The sequence below is a fragment of the Bufo bufo genome, chromosome 4 (assembly GCF_905171765.1).
Source record: "Bufo bufo chromosome 4, aBufBuf1.1, whole genome shotgun sequence".
Lineage (NCBI taxonomy): Eukaryota > Metazoa > Chordata > Amphibia > Anura > Bufonidae > Bufo > Bufo bufo.
The window spans coordinates 436,438,312-436,458,723 of NC_053392.1; the positions used below are offsets into that span (position 1 = coordinate 436,438,312).

The window sequence follows — 20,412 nt, forward strand, 5'->3', positions numbered from 1 at the left end:
CAAGCACTTTATTGAAGAGGTTAAAATCGGGAATAATAAAAATGCACAAAGCTTTTCGAAGAAAAAAAAAGCTTGAGGGCGTATGTTAACCTACATTCATTTTTGTATAAAACTTACTACTGAACTTCACTAGAACTACCGAGCAGCATGCCAGATTTCAAATCAAAGCCATCACTGATCTTTTTATTTATTTTATTATTTTAGGAAAGGAAAATGCACCTTGAACTTTTTATAAGAAGTACTTCTTATTATAAGCTTGTGTCAAGAATCTGGCAAGAGATACTCGGCATTCTGTCCAAATAATGACAGACACTGCACTTAGAGATTCGGGGAGAGGTAGATTGACACATACAGGAGATGAAAGGTTTTGCTGTCAAGTCTTAAAACCTAACCCAACAGAAATCTAAATTCATGTTTCTATACATGGGCTAGAAAGCTAGGTAGCTTTTTCTGGATAAAATCTAGGAGACAGCTTGATGCTTATGTCTGTGAAGCACTGCAGTACAGGGAGTGCAGAATTATTAAGCAAATGAGTATTTTGACCACATCATCCTTTTTATGCATGTTGTCTTACTCCAAGCTGTAGAGGCTCGAAAGCCTACTACCAATTAAGCATATTAGGTGATGTGCATCTCTGTAATGAGAAGGGGTGTTGTCTAATGACATCAACACCCTATATTAGGTGTGCATAATTATTAGGCAACTTCCTTTCCTTTGGCAAAATGGGTCAAAAGAAGGACTTGACAGGCTCAGAAAAGTCAAAAATAGTGAGATATCTTGCAGAGGGATGCAGCACTCTTAAAATTGCAAAGCTTCTGAAGCGTGATCATTGAACAATCAAGCGTTTCATTCAAAATAGTCAACAGGGTCGCAAGAAGCGTGTGGAAAAACCAAGGCGCAAAATAACTGTCCATGAACTGAGAAAAGTCAAGCGTGCAGATGCCACTTGCCACCAGTTTGGCCATATTTCAGAGCTGCAACATCACTGGAGTGCCCAAAAGCACAAGGTGTGCAATACTCAGAGACATGGCCAAGGTAAGAAAGGCTGAAAGACGACCACTACTGAACAAGACACACAAGCTGAAACGTCAAGACTGGGCCAAGAAATATCTCAAGACTGATTTTTCTAAGGTTTTATGGACTGATGAAATGAGAGTGAGTCTTGATGGGCCAGATGGATGGGCCCGTGGCTGGATTGGTAAAGGGCAGAGAGCTCCAGTCCGACTCAGACGCCAGCAAGGTGGAGGTGGAGTACTGGTTTGGGCTGGTATCAAAGATGAGCTTGTGGGGCCTTTTCGGGTTGAGGATGGAGTCAAGCTCAACTCCCAGTCCTACTGCCAGTTTCTGGAAGACACCTTCTTCAAGCAGTGGTACAGGAAGAAGTCTGCATCCTTCAAGAAAAACATGATTTTCATGCAGGACAATGCTCCATCACACGCGTCCAAGTACTCCACAGCGTGGCTGGCAAGAAAGGGTATAAAAGAAGAAAATCTAATGACATGGCCTCCTTGTTCACCTGATCTGAACCCCATTGAGAACCTGTGGTCCATCATCAAAAGTGAGATTTACAAGGAGGGAAAACAGTACACCTCTCTGAACAGTGTCTGGGAGGCTGTGGTTGCTGCTGCACGCAATGTTGATGGTGAACAGATCAAAACACTGACAGAATCCATGGATGGCAGGCTTTTGAGTGTCCTTGCAAAGAAAGGTGGCTATATTGGTCACTGATTTGTTTTTGTTTTGTTTTTGAATGTCAGAAATGTATATTTGTGAATGTTGAGATGTTATATTGGTTTCACTGGTAAAAATAAATAATTGAAATGGGTATATATTTGTTTTTTGTTAAGTTGCCTATAATTATGCACAGTAATAGTCACCTGCACACACAGATATCCGCCTAAAATAGCTAAAACTAAAAACAAACTAAAAACTACTTCCAAAAATATTCAGCTTTGATATTAATGAGTTTTTTGGGTTCATTGAGAACATGGTTGTTGTTCAATAATAAAATTAATCCTCAAAAATACAACTTGCCTAATAATTCTGCACTCCCTGTATATGTCAGCGCTATACAAGAATAATAAAATAATGGTGCAATATAAATATTAATTTAACGTATACTTTGAAAAAAAAAAAAAGGTTACAAAAGCGTAGCACACCAGAGTATGGTAAAAAAAAAAAAAAAAAAAACATACGTTAACACATATATATATATTATTTTTATTTTATTTTTATTTTTTTACAATGGCACTCTATGGTATCAGTCTGAGGCATCTTTTAACGTATGTTTTTTTTTGGTTTGCCTTAGATTAGTGTTTCAGGAGATGAGATATGTTTTCACATGAGCTGTTAGCTGAAGGAACTCAGCAGAAAAAGCCTGCAAACAGACTGCATGTGTTACAAAAACTGCTAAAAAAATTTATAAATGACCAATTGAAAAACAATTTTTAGACCCAAAAGAGTAAAATGCAAACATAAAATAAAACTGTCCCAAAGACAATGCTTTTCATAACACTATTAGCAGGAGTATAATTCTATAGGTAAAAAGGGAACAAACACATGATTTCCACATTATAATGTACTTGACCACACTGAGTTTTATTCTGAATGTGCTTGTAGTCTCTAGTCTAAAACTGTAACAGAATAAACATCTTAATCTAAACTAGTGCCAAAGACAAATAAATACATGAAATAGCACAGAGGGAAATCCAGGAATAAGGCGGCCAGTCATCTTCCAATGCTTTGCTAATGGATTAGTAATTCACTGGTGAGGTCTCTGACAGAAAACAGATGGCCTAAAACATTAAAGACAATGAATCCAGCAGCTGCCTGGCTTGCCCATATCAGCTGGACGTGTCACAAAGCCAAATCCGGGTGCCCACACACACTTGTAGATGTGGGTCCAGGCTGGCATTCATTAAAATAGAAACCAGCAGCCAACTGCTTCTCCCAGGCGGGATACCCTGCAGATGAGACTGCTCATTTAACTCCATCTAACTGTGCTAATACAAATATTTTATAAGCCATTTCTATTTAGCCAAGAGACTGAAACAAACTGAAATCTTACACTAACCATTATATTTAATTTATGTGGCCTGACCAGGGTAAAGGTATTATTCTACCAAAAATAAAACTTGCACCATCCACTGCCAGTAACATTACAGATGTCAAGCAAATATATGTTCTATGTCTTGCTATATATCAAACTAGCTTTTGATAAGAACAATGAGAACAATGAGCGCTAAAAGAAAGCCTCAACAGGGATGAAAAGTAGATTTTAAGTTAAAACTTGCCTTGAGGTCCATACTGGTTCATTTGTGGTCCATAATTGGCAGTGGAGTTTCCTTGTGGAAAGCTGGTCATAGCAGTATGCATCTGACCCCCAGGAGATGGATGAGGGGACATAGAGGGCCCAGTCTGCTGAGGTCCAAACTGTGACAGCTGGTGGTTTCTTTGAACCCCAGGTATGTAGCCTATAATTTAAAACAAGGTAAAAAATATATAAGAAACAATTTAGTAGCAACATCCATTAGTATTTCACAGGGTGGATTTGATTTAAATCAAAATGATTTAAATCATGATTTAAATCACTAGTCAGTAAGGCTTGATTTAAATCATACTTTTTACATAAAGACCAATTCTTGCTGGTATAACTTATAATATGTAAGTAGATTAAGATTTTTAGAATAACAACTTTTCATATTAGTTTGATTAGGTTGATTCTGCATTCATAGATTTGTAGAAGTTAGGATTAAGGTCTTTTTCTCAACTCTGTTCATGTTATAACATTTTTGCTGTGAAGAAGAGGCATGTGATCTCTGCTGAGTCAAATTCAGTTTTGAGAACTGCAAAAGTAAACCAAGCATCTGTGATAATCTCTTGTAGGCAGAGAAACTGCCCAATAATCTTACAAAAACCTCTGGAAGAACATGACATTGTGAATGGATTAATGGAATTTATTTACCAAAAAAATTACACATATAGAAACATAGAATGTGTCGGCAGATAAGAACCATTTGGCCCATCTAGTCTGCCCAATATACTGAATACTATGAATAGCCCTTGGCGCTACCCCAACGGGCGTTTCGGCGTGCCTTGACGAAGGCACGCCGAAACACGCGTTGGGGTAGCGCCATCCTGGTTGACCCACTCCGGGTCTGTCTTTGGTGAGTCTCACCTGCATTTCCATCCCCTGGTTTCTTCCTATCTGGATGTCTACTTACCTGTTAGGCTTATATCTAGTGCGGCCTGGTGTTTATTCTGTTTCCACCTTACAGCCTTTCCTTTATTTATTTTTGTTCATGCCCGTGCTTGGTTTTTGCAGTTATCTTGCGACTCACCCTTTACTATGTACATATAGTTGGTCTGCGGGTAGGTTATTATTCCATATACATCCCGCTGATCCTATACATTCAAGTATTTCTGACCGGAGTGTTCCTCCCAGGGTGGCGCGGTTCTTCCCTTTCCCTGCCCCTTTTGTTCCCTGTCCTCCTGCATCTTATGTATGTAATTTTTATGTTTTGCTATGCTATAATAAAATTCTATATTTACAACATTTACTATCTGGCACCTTGAGCTCCATCATTTTCTTTGCCGTTCTGATATTATACTCGGGAGCTTGTGCCGAGTTATTTCTCAGGGGTGTCATTGTGGGTACATTGGGTGGGCACCGCCCCCTTCTCCTTTCGGCACTCCTGGGGTCTTTTTCCCCTTTTTCCATGTACTAGTTTAGTAGCTCTTCTCTGAACTCTCTCCAAAGTATCAATATCCTTCTGGAGATATGGTCTCCAGTACTGCGCACAATATTTCAAATGAGGTCTCACTAGTGCTCTGTAAAGCGGTATGAGCACCTCCCTCTTTCTATTGGTAATGCCTCTCCCTATACACCCAAGCATTCTGCTAGCATTTCCTGCTGCTCTATGACATTTCTGTCTACCTTTAAGTCTTCTGAAATAATGACCCCTAAATCCCTTTCCTCAGATGCTGAGGTTAGGACTGTATCACTGATTTTATATTCTGCTCTTGGGTTTTTACGCCCCAGGTGCATTATCTTGCACTTATCAACATTAAATTTTAGTTGCCAGATTTTTGACCATTCCTCTAGTTTTCCTAAATCCTTTTCCATTTGGTATATCCCTCCAGGAACATCAACCCTGTTACAAATCTTTGTGTCATCAGCAAAAAGACACATCTTACCATCGCAGCCTTCTGCAATTTCGCTGATAAAAATATTAAACAATATGGGTCCAAAAACAGATCCCTGAGGTACCCCACTGGTAACAAGACTATGATCTGAATATACTCTATTGACTACAACCCTCTGTTGTCTGTCCCTCAGCCACTGCCTAATCCATTCAACAATATGGGAGTCCACGTACAGCCTTATTCTACATAATTAAAAACAAATCTTTATTTCATGATGGAATAACCTTTGGATGGTAATATATTTTCCTCAAAAAGCATTTTAGATTAAAAAAAAAATCTGATTTAAATCCCAAAAATCCGATTTAAATCCCAAAAATTATTATTATTTTTTTTAAATCATAGATTTTTATCCACCCTGCTATTTCATTTCAAAGTTTGGCTCATTTCCTTTCTATGGCTCCAAAGTAGTCTACATAAACCACTGGACCCCATAGCTAATTTCAGGGTAATCACCTGCCACAATGAGAGCTTCACTGAATGTAATTTTTATTTAATTTTGAGGTAATGGAACTGCCTAGTTAGACAAAATCTTCTGCTTCCCACTACAGTTATGGAGTTAAATGATAAATTCTGTCTTCTTGCAGATACCATAAAGATGAGTTAAAGGGGTTATCTGACTCTTTTTAACTGATCTCATCAGCATCTTATAGGTGGGGGTCTGACACTCGGGACCCATACTGATCAGATGCTGATGACCTATTCAGAAGATAACTAATCAGTTCCAAAGAGTCTGATAACCCCTTTAACTGTACATGTATATACACTGCAAGTACTGTACAAGGTTTCACAATAAAGTTCACAAACTCCCCACAGCAAGCTTTTTGGGAAGCACTCTACAGAAAGAGTATGGTTTCATAACCTTATATCAGTGTTTGACAGCTGTGTTTTTGTTGCTCAACAACAATCTCATTCTGATTGGCAATTAGTAATGTCTGTGTGGGTTGTTAGACTTTGTAAGAGACTAACAATGCTCATTAGCAACCCTGCTTCCTTTTCTTCCCTTCCCTCAGTGCTGGTGTAGTGGTCTTATGTTTTGGGGAATACAATATCTCCTTATTGAGAGCACCTTAAATGGTATGAGGAGTCTTATAGGCCAGGCAATGCAACATCATGGAATTGTTCATTAGTATTCAGGAGGCACTAGGAACACTGCTAGCACTTGCTGTGCTCACTGCTCCCAGGGTTTCTTCCAGGCCCTGCACTGCACTGTGTTCTGACTGCTTATAGCATTAGGATGTACTGCATGTAGATGTCCACTATGACCTGACGCTGACATCATGTCACAGTGCAGTGCCGGCCTGGAAGAAGACCAGGGAGCGGTGAATGCCGTAAGAGCATGCAGTCTAGAGCAGGAGAGGCAAGATTATTTATTTTATGTCTGATCTGATGAGGGTTGGGGGTCTGATTGGGTGGGTCTGATACAAATTGCGGTCTGATATGGGGGTCTGATTGGGAGTGGGATCTGAGGTCCTAAAGATTGGGGGTTCTGAACTGAGGTCTGATGAAGATTGAGGGGGGTCTAATGAAGAATGGAGATCTGATGAAAAATATTTTTTTCTAATTTTCCCTCTAAAACCTAGGTGCGTCTTATTTAGGTACATCTTATAAAGTGAAAAATACAGTACTCATCTTTTTCATAAAGAAGATAAAGGTCAACAACAGCAGCTATGGCAAAGTACTGTAATAACATTCACTGAAGCTGCTGAAAAAAATATTTTTTAAATAGAGATGAAACAAATCTGTCAGTAAGTGGTTGGCTATAGAAAAGGAATTTCTTGTTATTATTGCAAGCTAGATATGAATCTGCTAGACTAATATAAGGGTTTCAAACATAATGTGGTCAAAATGACCATGACTTTGAGATAATGCTTTTCAGATCAGAAATCGAACAGAAAAACTATTTCTTGAGGAACTTTTGTCATTACTAGTTTACTTTTGGATTGAAAAATTTTAAGGACTTGCCTATGAAGGACCTTTACATATTTCCAGGGTTGTGGTAAATTCTAGATAACCCATTTTAACCAATTAATAATATGTAGGCAACCACTAGATAAATAATATTTATATTTTATTCATGCACTTCCAGTGAATAGAAATCAGGTTTGTGGAGTCTGAGCAGCTTTTTCACCAGGAAAATGGATGTGCATAGGCGCTGACTTTCCATCTCCACCTTAAAATATAATGGGCTTTGCCAGTTATACGAGATCTACATAAATAGTAAATCCTCTGTGCTGCCACGGATGGAGTGCATAAACACTGGTTTGGAGTTCATGAGCAAGGTTGACATAAGTAGAACCAGTTTGTAGTAGTAAAAATCAGTAGACAAAATTTACAGTTGATAAAGCAGAAAGTCATGGCAGGCTTAGTTCATACACAATGACAATCCAAGCAGAAAATCAAGGAAAAAAGGCAAAACAAATCAAGCCAAATACAGAAACTAAAAAATCAATTTGGATGCTCAGTCAAACAGAAAAGGGGGGGGGGGGGTCCTTGAATAGTTCAGCACTAAAAGAGTTAACAACTGGTTAGTTGCTGAACTAGGTGTTCAGGTAACATAGTAGATTCAGTAAGCACCTACTAGAGCCAAATTTGATGTATGGCATCCTGTCAGCAGCGAGAGACATAGTGGGTGAGAAGTGTGACAGTACCCAACTTTAAACCCTTTTTCTCACAGACATGAGTACATTTACGAATGAGATCGGGAGCCTTATGGTACTTCTCAGGTTCCCAGAATCTCTCAGAAGTCCACAATATATTACAATTTTCCCCTGGTTTGTTTAACATCAAGAATCTCCTTTACCACAAATTCAAAATGGGAAACAAAGTGGAGCTCAGTATCTGCAGCTAGAGTTTTAGAATAATGTTTGAGAGTGAGAGGCTTCAAGAGGGGAATGTGAAAACAATTTGGTATCAGCAAGGATGTAGGAATGTGAAGCTTGTAATATATGAGATTATTTTATCTCAGCCAGTATCTCAGTCTTCGAAGAGAGCCAGAGTTTGTCTCTTAACAAAAACTGAGTTGGAAATCTACAATTAAAAACAGCTTATCTTTTGAAGCAGGAAATGGCCTTCCATAAATAGTATATGCACATGATGTGTATTAGGTACAGATTTTCATGTGGGAAATCTGCAGTGTAATACAGTAGCAAGTAAGTAGATGATATTTTCAAAATCTCATCTACATGGTGTGGAAATTTTCCACTTGGAAACTGACCTGTGGTGTGGACAATTGCAATGTCAATTGTTTGCACGTATTTTCAGTGCCGATTTCACCCTTCTGGATCTGAGGCAAATAAATCTGTTACAAATCCCACAAATAACACATACAGATTTCAGTGCAGAAAGGCACAGAAATCCGTAAAAAAAAATCCACATGATAAATTTGCATAAACTACTGCTGTGTGCATAGACCCAGAGAAGGCTTTGCTTCTGACCACATCTGTAGAAAGTCAGAAACAGTGGAATTGGCTGCTGGAATTTTAGAGAGCGAAGAATTAGGAAAAAGAACCCATGGGTGTTCTCTGTGCACAATAGAGAATTGTGAGACTTTACCAGACTCTCCTGTATGGTTAAGAGAATTCTGCCCATGAAAGTAAACTTGCCCAGTTATCCTGGTGAGAGGAGACAAAATTTCTAAGGTAGCTGATTCAGGTAGAAGGTAGATTCATACAACTTGGCCATTGGACTGTGGATGATAAGTCGAAGAGATTTATAGATGGAAATTAGACTCCCCCATCTGAGATGATATGAAAAGATCATGTAGGCAGAGGAAATGGTTCATAAACAGAGAGGACAATTAGACTTCAGAAGGGAGACTTGGAAGAAGAACAAAATGTTCCATTTTAGAAAAGTGGTCTAATAGCTACTAGTGTTGGGCGCGAATATTCGAATAGCGAATATTAATCCCGAATATCGGCACTTGCGAATATTTAGAATATAGTGATATATATTCGTATTTTCGAATATTCTAGATTTTGTTTTATCTGAACCCATGATCCCTCCCTGCTTCTTGCTTGTGGGCCAATGAGAAGGCTGCAATGTCTTTGTCTGAGCTTAGCAACATCCCTAGCAACCAATAGGAAAGTTGCCTACCCCTTACTATACCACACAAATATAAAGAAGATGTTGAAATGCAGTATGTGATTGATGAACTGAAAAATGTCTGGGGATTACTAAGACCTAAGGACATGCACCAGGTACGCAAAATGTCCATCACATGTATTTAAGAGTGTCTTCAATTCATTCCCTTCATGGATTCAGATTAAATTCTATGACCTTCTGAGGTCCAATTTGGTCAAGATCCTAGCCCCTCGAATCCTATCAAAGAGCTTAGAAGTCAAAAGGAGTGGTTATTTGTGACACATGGAACCATACTTTTTCTCAACAAAGAAGAATCTAGCTACTGCTGATGATGATTTACGAATAAAGTCTATGTTCTCCTTGATGTAAAGAGGTATGGCCTCAGTTTCAGAGGGCAAAAAATGGTCAACTCTGCTATGAGGAAGAAATGTGCTGGGAGAAGATCAATAGGGCAGTCATAAGATCAATGTGAAGGTAAGGTCTCTGCTTATGGTTTAATAAAGACTTCAGGATAATTAGCATATGGCTCATGCAATACAGAAAATTCTTGTCTACAGGCCAAGATGGACAGCTCAGTTCCCAGTCTATGACTGGAGATTGCTCCTCTAGCCATGGTAGGCAAATAACAGAATACCTTTGCTGGACCTCTATAAAACAGAAGTAACTGTGTCAAAAGAACAGTGATAAAGCAAATTCCCTGAGGGTGAGCGTCACCATTCACAGAAGCAATGGAGAGAAGTCTTCCCATAGGAATTATTTGTATGTTATACTTGGAAACCAGAACTGATGCAGGAAGTTCCCAGCAGACACAGAAAGAGCAGCTTAGGTGAAAGGAACTTGTGACTTTCCACCGATGGTTGCCTCTTTTATTAGCCCTATGCATTGGAATTTCCTGTTCTTATGTAACAGTCCTAGAAAAAGTGAGACTTATCTCCACAGTACAAGCACAAACCGTTTCTATACCTGGTGCTCTGTAGCAGATTACCAGCTGAAGGTCGTTTTTAGTGGCAGATTTCTAATTTGGTGGAGGTTTCAGAGGAGTTTTTACAAAAGTATTAAAAGAGTATTTAGATGAGTTTTTTCTGCTTCCTCATTGACCTCTATGAAATCCACAATCAAATCTGCTGCCAAGAAATAACATGTCATGTCACTTCTCAAGCATTTTTCAAATAAGCTACTGGGTGCACATGATGGAATATTTAACATTAAAGCTAATGTGGAAACTGTTGGTAAGTTTTGGCTGTGGTTTTAGCTGTGGATAAGCCTGATGAAGAGGGTGTTTCACCCTTGAAATGCGTAGCAACAATAAAGATATTGATTATATACACTGTGAGGCAGTGACAGGCCTCATAGCTACTAGGGGAGATTCATGGCAGGAGTTTCTGTGTCTTCCCCATCAGTCATCAGGTCTGAGGCAGCACCAGGTGACAGAAACAGTCTGGGATAAGAGCCCAGGCCAGACTGTCAGTCAAGGAGAGAGAATCTTGGTGAAACAGAGGCCTGCTGGAGGCTCTGGAAGGGTGGTCTCAGCCGGGCTGGGTGAGGGGCCACGGGGCTAGGTGTTAGCCTGAGTTTTGGGGGACTCTGCGAGGTCTAGGAATCGACGGTCGCTAGGCCAGAGTCAGGCGAACTTGTGGGCCACAATCCCCCAAAGGTACTGGACTTTGTAACAGGCTGGACGTACTGGAGTACTGGCTAAGAAAGCCGCATGTTGGTACTGTGTGTGAACGGTGCTATAAGGGAAGTAAAATTATTCCTGTTTAATTAGAGCCCAGACGGGCAAGGCGTTTGTTTTGTTATTTTTGTTTGGCTGATGTGAAAATAAACCTGACGTTTGGACCTGTAATCCGGCTGTTGTGGACATAATTGTGAGAATGACCCCCGAAAAAGAGCTAATCCCTTACAACACTCACCTGATCTCAAGGTCCTTGTCTGGGGAGAGCGCTGGGGAGTCATACTGGTCCCATTCTCTTCATTCTTTTTATTACAAGTATGGCCAGCGGTTTACCCACAGAGCCAACAAGAGAACAGGGGCCGCCACTCGTGGACATCGCTAGCCGTTTACTATAGAAATACAGCTGTAACGAACCAGCGGGTGTGTACCCATTGTGCCACTGACTGGCAGTACTCTGGAGGGGCGTAACCAAGCAACATCTGGTCTTCACTAGCGCCTCTGGTGGTGATGATAGACTTTAGCCACGGTAGTTGCCAAGGGCGACTCCAGAGTGTAAACAGAGTCAGTGGCAGCTGGTCCAACAGACCAGAAGATACTAACAATGGTACTAGCAGAGTCAGACAGCGATACCGATACAGATTCAGAAAAAAATCCACAGACAGGCAAGGCATAGCAAAGGCAGAAGCAGTTACCTGCGCCGCAAGCGATAGCAGCTAGGCGGCCCCAGGCAGAACTGCACACGGATGGCGATTCCCCCTCCGGGAATCCAAGGACCCTCTTCCGAAGGCAGACATAACAAGCAGATACAGAACAGGGACAGAAGCCAAGGCACAACAGGACAGACATGGGACAGAATACATCAGAAGCAGTTAAGCACTGCCAGACTCTCAGACGCAGTCATGCACTGCTAGGCGATCAGAAGCAGTTACGCACTTCGAGGCGAACAGGGAACAGACCAGGAACATAACATAACATAATACAGGGCAGGTACAGACAGACAGGACATGACATAAACAAGATACAGAATACAACAATGAAAACCTAGGCAGAACCATACAAACGGGCAGATAGTAAGACCACTTGGGTCAGCAGCAAGGAGCTACACCTAGAACGGAACAGGACAAACTGACAGACAAAACAGAACTGACCTACAGACAAAAGCACAAACACTGACCCCCAGCAACCAGCTCACAAGAAGATAAGGTTGCCTAATGAGGGCACTTGGGAGGACACTACCCTGGAAATAACACAGGGAGATAAACCCTTCCAGGTCAGGGAGAAACAGAAACCTCAGAACCCTGTAATACGGAGCGTTGCCCATGGCAACCAGGAACACGGAACCAGAATACAGGAACAGAAATGAAGATACAGTCAAAGGGGTACACACGTACATTGGCAGAGTATACAGTAGACACCGCAGCCAGCACGCAGCCCCTAGCAACCAGCCTCCACAGAACCCTGCATCCAGTACACAAGGGGACGTGCAGCCAGCCTACACAGCAACACACATCACGGTAAACTGCACCGTGACAACGGCCCACTCTTCTATTTGTGTCTAACACAACAGAAACTACCATTAAACAATCCTGCACATGAGGTGCTGCCTCTGTCCAATTATTTTGTTCACAGTATACGTCATTGACGTCTATGAAATCCACAATCAAATCTGCTTCCAAGAAGTAACATGTCACTTCTCAAGCATTTTTCAACTCCACTACTGAAAAAAACTCTGTCACAGAGTGCACAAGATGGAGTCTCTAACATTAAAGCTAATGGAGAAAGTGCTGGTGAGTTTTGGCTGTGGATTTAGCAGAGGAAAACACATGTTGTCTGCTGCTGAATCAGTGGAAGATTTTAGCCATATGAACATACCCTGACAATGTGCATAGGTTCATATTTTGCCACAGGCAGGGCCGGCGCTTCCATAGAGGCAAGGGGGGCAATTGCCACCCGGGCCCCCGAGTCCTTAGGGGCCCCCCCGCGCCGGCCCGCAACTAACTTTAGGCAGGCAGGACAGTCAGTGTCAGACGGAGATGAGCGCTTCCATTGTGGAAGCGCTCATCTCCAGTCATCTGTATCGCAGTCCTCAGGACAGCGATACAGATGGCTGTGCGGCAAGGGAGGGAGAGGTGTGTCCCTTTCCCTTCCTCTGATAGGCTGCAGGCACTAGGCCGGCAGCCTATCAGAGGCCGGCGCAGGCGGCACGATGACGTCATCGCGCCGCCTGAGCCCTGAGCCGTACACGCTTATGGCTACTGGCACATGATAGGGGGGGGGGGACGCCTATGGCTACTGGCAAATGTTGATGGGGGGCTCAGGCTACTGGCACATGATAGGGGAGCCCTATGGCTACTGGCACATGATAGGGGGGCCGCCTATGGCTACTGGCACATGTTGATGGGGGCTCAGGCTACTGGCACATGATTGGGGGGCATCTATGAGGGCACATTTTACTGCCACATTATTGGGGAACATCTATGGGGGCACTTCTTACTGGCACATTATTGGTGGCACTATAGGGGCATCTACTGAGGCCACAAAGAACGGTTATTTTATATGGGGGCTCTGTATAGGGGCATTTTATACTGGGACACATTTTGGTGGGTACTATGGGGAAGGGGGGAGAGGACTACTATGGGGTCATCTACGGGGGGCACTGAGAAGGGGTATTTTATGCTTACAAATTATGAGGGACACTGAGGGCATCTACTGGCGCACTATACACTCACCTAAAGAATTATTAGGAACACCTGTTCTATTTCTCATTAATGCAATTATCTAGTCAACCATTCACATGGCAGTTGCTTCAATGCATTTAGGGGGGTGGTCCTGGTCAAGACAATCTCCTGAACTCCAAACTGAATGTCAGAATGGGAAAGAAAGGTGATTTAAGCAATTTTGAGCGTGGCATGGTTGTTGGTGCCAGACGGGCCGGTCTGAGTATTTCACAATCTGCTCAGTTACTGTGATTTTCACGCACAACCATTTCTAGGGTTTACAAAGAATGGTGTGAAAAGGGAAAAACATCCAGTATGCGGCAGCCCTGTGGGCAAAAATGCCTTGTGGATGCTAGAGGTCAGAGGAGATTGGGCCGACTGATTCAAGCTGATAGAAGAGCAACGTTGACTGAAATAACCACTTGTTACAACCGAGGTATGCAGCAAAGCATTTGTGAAGCCACAATACGCACAACCTTGAGGCGGATGGGCTACAACAGCAGAAGACCCCACCGGGTACCACTCATCTCCATTACAAATAGGAAAAAGAGGCTACAATTTGCACGAGCTCACCAAAATTGGACTGTTGAAGACTGGAAAAATGTTGCCTGGTCTGATGAGTCTCGATTTCTGTTGAGACATTCAAATGGTAGAGTCCAAATTTAGCATAAACAGAATGAGAACATGTATCCATCATGCCTTGTTACCACTGTGCAGGCTGATGGTGGTGGTGTAATGGTGTGGGGGATGTTTTCTGGGCACACTTTAGGCCCCTTAGTGACAATTGGGCATTGTTTAAATGCCACGGGCTACCTGAGCATTGTTTCTGACCATGTCCATCCCTTCATGACCACCATGTACCCATCCTCTGATGGCTACTTCCAGCAGGATAATGCACCATGTCACAAAGCTCGAATCATTTCAAATTGGTTTCTTGAACATGACAATGAGTTCACTGTACTAAAATGGCCTCCACAGTCACCAGATCTCAACCCAATAGAGCATCTTTGGGATGTGGTGGAACGGGAGCTTTGTGCCCTGGATGTGGATCCCTCAAATCTCCATCAACTGCAAGATGCTATCCTATCAATATGGGGCAACATTTCTAAAGAATGCTATCAGCACCTTGTGGAATCAATGCCACGTAGAATTAAGGCAGTTCTGAAGGCAAAGGGGGGTCCAACACCGTATTAGTATGGTGTTCCTAATAATTCTTTAGGTGAGTGTATATCGGGTATTTTATACTGGTACATTATGGGGGGCACTAGCAGGAAGGGGAGAGAGTAGCACTATGGGGACATTTACTGGGGACACTATATAGGGGTATTTTATACTGGCACATTATGGGAGCACTATGGGGACATTAGCTCAACTGGGAGCATTACAAGGGGGTATTTTTTGCATTGTCACATTATAAGGAGAATTATTTCTACTGGGGGGGCATTATGGTGGGCTTTATTACTCCCCATGGTATGACCCCCTAGTAGCAGCACCAGCCGATCCCTGCTCTGCTATCCCTCTGCCCCTTCTCCAAATCCTTATTATGAAATCTTTCTCATTAGGATAAAACACAACATCGGCTCCACCGAGCCCCCCGGCCAAAGTGTTGAAGTGGCGTCTGAGATCCCCAAGGGCCAAGTAACTAAGTTTTTATGTGAAATATGTTTGTTATACACATATAGCCTACACTGTGCCCCACAATATACAGTATACCGCTACACTGTGCCCCAAAATATACAGTTTCTTCTGTAAAAGTCATCAAGTGTCATGGGGGGGGCCCTTATTGTTTTTCGCCCCAGGGCCCCATTTCACCTAGAACCGGCCCTGGCCACAGGACCAGTACCTTCAAAAAGCCTGTGCCCACCTGCGTATCATTCATTCTCTTATATAGTTTTCATTCCACTAAATCAGTTTGCGTCACAGTCTCATTTTTTATATTCATATGGTTGTGCCCAAAATATTTTTCCATTGATGATCATAGAGAAAGAAACTGGGGGACACTATTTTTGTGGTTCTGTGATACCACAATGTGATTACAAAAAACTAATTTACTGTTTCCACCTGCCCTTACCTATAAATGCAGAAAATAGACAATTAACTCAAGAAGGTCAAGATATCTTTGTATGTTTTTATTATAGCTCTGTGCTCTACTGTTTGAAATATTTGAGTCTCATCAATGCACATATATTTGATACTGAGCAATGCTGAGCCAACACCATAAGAGAAGAGTTGACCATCTGATTACAGCTATTTGTGACAACTCTAGATAGCCTTATTTCCTGTCCATTCCAAGTGATTTCCTCAGTTAGAAACACATTACACAGTAACAGACAAACATATAACCAATTATAACGCCACAGAAAAGTTAAGACTGAACGTCTTTCTTGCTTTCTATAAAACTGGGTCACATTCCACCGAGATTACAACATTCCTTCCTAAGCATTTGTTTGAGTAGAAATTGTGCAGTGGTGTTAAGAAAGAGGTGGCTTATGCATGGATGCCTGAAGTAGGACAGCAAGCAATATTCAGATATTCATTACAGGGAAGCATACAAATCATTTGTGCTTTGGGACTGCTGAATAAAAAATAAAAAAAATCTTGGCTTGCTTCACTCAGATGTTTTGTGCTAAAAGTATCTACACGGTCTAAACACAGAAGAGTGACTCAGAAAGAGAACTGACATACCATTCCAGAGAATCTGGCATTTTTTAAATGGACAATTAAACTCTTGCCAGTATACACACAAAGCATGATCCATCTTTCTCTCATCTGCATTAGCTCAAAGATGACATCATTTCTAATACTTCACCTCCAATAAGTCTCTACTAGTGTTGAACAAACCCGAACTGTAAAGTTCGGGTCCGTACCGAACTCTCATAGCTCGGTACGGACCCAAACTTTGCTGGAAAAGTTTGGGTTCGAGTTCGGTGTTTGGGCATTTAATAAAGCTTTTGAAAGGCTGAAGTGTGAAAGTACCCTAATCCGTCTGTTAGTTCGATGGGTGACATATTCCCATTTTTGCTGTGTGGTACACCTGCACTGCATACGTGACAGGGAAATTAATATAGTTAATCTGTCTGTTAGTTCGGTGGGTGACCTCAAAGAATGAGGAGAGCATTAAATAAGGGACATGACCCTGGTCGTGGTGCTGCTGGTGTTCCTCTTGCAGGGAGAGGAAGTGGTCGATCTGTGCCACCTACACGCCCAAACGAAACACGTAGGCGACAGGACATTCTGCGTCATTTTGTAGGCCCGAATACCGGTGTACGAATGGCGAGGCCAGAACAAGTAGAGGCAGTAGTAGATTGGATGGCTGACAGTGCCTTCAGTTCCTTCACATTGTCTCCCACCTGGTTCCCTGCTGAAATCGCAGAGTTGGCACCTGCAGCCCATGGGCATCTGTTTTTCACCTCATCCCCTTGCAAATCAGCCAAGCAGTCTAAGCCCCAAGTCATGCAGCAGTCTCTTATGCTTTTTGATGACTCTGCTGATAGGGTTTCCGTGGGTCATCCACCTAGCCCTACCCCAGAAGTGAATGAGATTGAGTGCACTGATGCCCAACCACTTATGTTTCAGGATGTGGACATGGGAGGACCACCGCAGCATGTCTCTGATGATGACGAAACAGGTGCCAACTGCTGCGGCATTCTGCTGTGTGCAGACCGGCAAGGAGGGCAGGGATGAAGAATGGGTGGAAGATGATGTGGAGGATGATGAGGTCCTAGACTCCACATGGAATCAAGGTCATGCAAGTGACGTGTGCAGTTCGGAGGAAGAGGTGGTGGTCACACAGCACCAGCCTCACAGCAAAAGGAAGTGCAGGGTGCAAAAGCAGAGTGTCCGTCCCCTAGCCAGTATGCCTGCTACTGCCCAGGACTGAGCACACCAAAGCCAGCTCCAAGGAGTTCCCTGGCGTGGCAGTTCTTCAGACAATGTGCTGACGACAAGACGCGAGTCGTTTGCACGCTGTACAATCAGAGCCTGAAGCGAGGCATAAATGTTCTAAACCTGAGCACCACCTGCATGACCAGAGGACACAGATGATACACCTCCCACAAAAGACAGCTTGTCGTTGCCTCTGGGCAGCCTGACACACATGAGCGACTACATGCTGCAGTGCCTGCACAATGACCGCCGAGTTGCCCACATTCTAACCAGATTTGATTACTGGGTGGCCACCCTGCTGGATCCCCGCTACAAGGACAACGTTCTGTCCTTAATTCCATCACTGTAGAGTGATCAGAAGATGCAAGCACATGCTGCTAGACACGCTGCTGATGGCATTCACACCTGAGAGCGGGGACTCAGTGGAAGCACAAGGCGAAGACAGAGTAGGAGGAAGAAGTCGGGTGGGGCACCGCCAGCACCTCAGAAGGGAGGGTTAGCATGGCAGAAATGTGGAAAAGCTTTGTCAGCACGCCACAACAACCAGCACCACTAGCTGATACGGAACATCTTAGCAGGAGGCAGCATTTCAGCAACATGGTGGAACAGTACCTGTGCACATGCCTACACGTACTGACTGATGGGTCTGCCTCATTCATCTTCTGATTCTCCAAATTGGGCACATGGCCTGAGCTTGCCCTTTACGCCTTGGAGGTGCAGGCCTGCCCTGCCGCAAGTGTATTGTCCGAACGTGTGTTCAGTACGGCGGGGGGGTGATCACAAGATGATAAGTATACCGGCCGCATAAAGCCATTGTTATACTCCAATGGAGTTTCTCTTTGGATTCTTTTTTCTATTTCCCAATGTTTTGGGGTCTTCCCACCAAATGTATAAAAAAAAAAAAAAAAAAAACTGTATTGGCTACCTCCTCCAACGCTGCTTCCACCGCCTCCTCAACCTCCTACTCCACTTTCACCTCTCCTTTTAGTTCAAGATGATTATTATATTTTAAGTCATTTGCTTATCCAGATTTGTTTGCAGGGCAATTGTCCTGCTCTTACCCCTATTTTGCTTCCTTTTGCAGCCCTCTAGCCCTTACTACGACTATTTTACAGGCATTTTAGTGCACCAAAGTTCAGATCCCCATTGACTTCAATGGGGGTCGGGTTCGAGTTCCAAACCCGAACACCATAAATCTCTACTTTTTTTTTAATCCTTGTTTCAATATTTCATAAATTGAGATTGAGAACTTTAATTGGTAAATATTCAACACATTTTATACTTAGAAACCTGATCCATATAAAACCTGCTAATGTTCTTGAGGTTTCCATCTTTCAAACCCATAAAAAGTGATTATGAAACTTCCCTTTAAATTAGGGCTGCACGATATGGGAATCTTGTGCGATTGCGATTAGGGCCCTAAAAATTGCGATAACGATATGCGATGCAATATTTTAAGGGAATTGTGCGAGAGGTCTATTTGCTTGGATTTTCCCATATGAGCTGCTGACGTGGCTGGGTATGACATAGTTATGGGGGATCTGTGGATGGCGCACTGTTATGGGGGATCTGTGGATGGCGCACTGTTATGGGGGATCTGTGGATGGCGCACTGTTATGGGTGATCTGTGGATGGCGCATTGTTATGGGGGATCTGTGGATGGCGCACTGTTATGGGGGATCTGTGGATGATGCACTGTTATGGGGGATCTGTGGATGATGCACTGTTATGGGGGATCTGTGGATGATGCACTGTTATGGGGGGATCGGTGGATGATGCACTGTTATGGGGATCTGTGGATGATGCACTGTTATGGGGGATCTGTGGATGATGCAATGTTATGGGGGATCTGTGGATGATGCACTGTTATGGGGGATCTGTGGATGATGCACTGTTATGGGGGATCTGTGGATGATGCACTGTTATGGGGGATCTGTGGATGATGCACTTATGGGGGATCTGTGGATGATGCACTGTTATGTGGGATCTGTGGATGATGCACTGTTATGGGGATCTGTGGATGATGCACTGTTATGGGGATCTGTGGAGGACGCTGTTATGGGGGATCTGTGGAGGACGCTGTTATGGGGGATCTGTGGAGGACGCTGTTATGGGGGATCTGTGGAGGACACTTATGGGGGATCTGTGGAGGACACTGTTATGAGGGATCTGTGGAGGACACTGTTATGGGGGATCTGTGGAGGACACTGTTATGGGGGATCTGTGGAGGACACTGTTATGGGGGATCTGTGGAGGACACTGTTATGGGGGATCTGTGGAGGACACTGCTATGGGGGATCTGTGGAGGACACTGTTATGGGGGATCTGTGGAGGACGCTGTTATGGGGTGGATCTGTGGAGGGCACTGTTATGGGGTGGATCTGTGAATGGCACTGTTATGGGGGATGTGTGCTATGACACATAGGGCCATGAGGGGGGCCAGCATAAGACATATAGCATCTTATGCTGGTCCCCCTCATGGCCCTATGTGTCCCCTCATGTGTCCTAAACTGCGCACATAACTGGCTTTGTGTGTAAAGTATTTTACTACTGTGTAAAACAAGCTCTCTCCTATTGATAACATGGCCAGCCTCTGTACTCACTGTCACTATGAATGCACTGCAGCGACCTGGCCGGCCGGCGCGTGACTGACGTCACTTAGTAACGCTCCTCCCACTTCAGGAAGCAGGAGCGTTACTAAGTGACGTCAGTCATGCGCCGGCCGGGCCGCTCGCTGCAGTGCATTCATCGTGAAAGTGAGTACAGAGGCTGGACCTGTTATCAATAGGAGAGAGCTTGTTTCACACAGAGTAGCAAAATACTTTACACACAAAGCCAGTTATGTGCGCG

General features: G+C 43.2%; 1 protein-coding gene across 8 annotated transcripts in view; it reads right to left on the reverse strand.

The window, feature by feature from the left end:
• ARID1B (AT-rich interaction domain 1B) overlaps positions 1-20,412 on the reverse strand; it is a 600,716-nt gene that overhangs the window by 156,580 nt on the left and 423,724 nt on the right. For all 8 annotated transcript variants that reach the window (XM_040429372.1, XM_040429374.1, XM_040429373.1 and 5 more), the window contains one exon: positions 3,294-3,473. In XM_040429372.1, the coding sequence (XP_040285306.1) occupies positions 3,294-3,473 (180 nt within the window). The remainder of the gene's footprint in view (positions 1-3,293; positions 3,474-20,412) is intronic.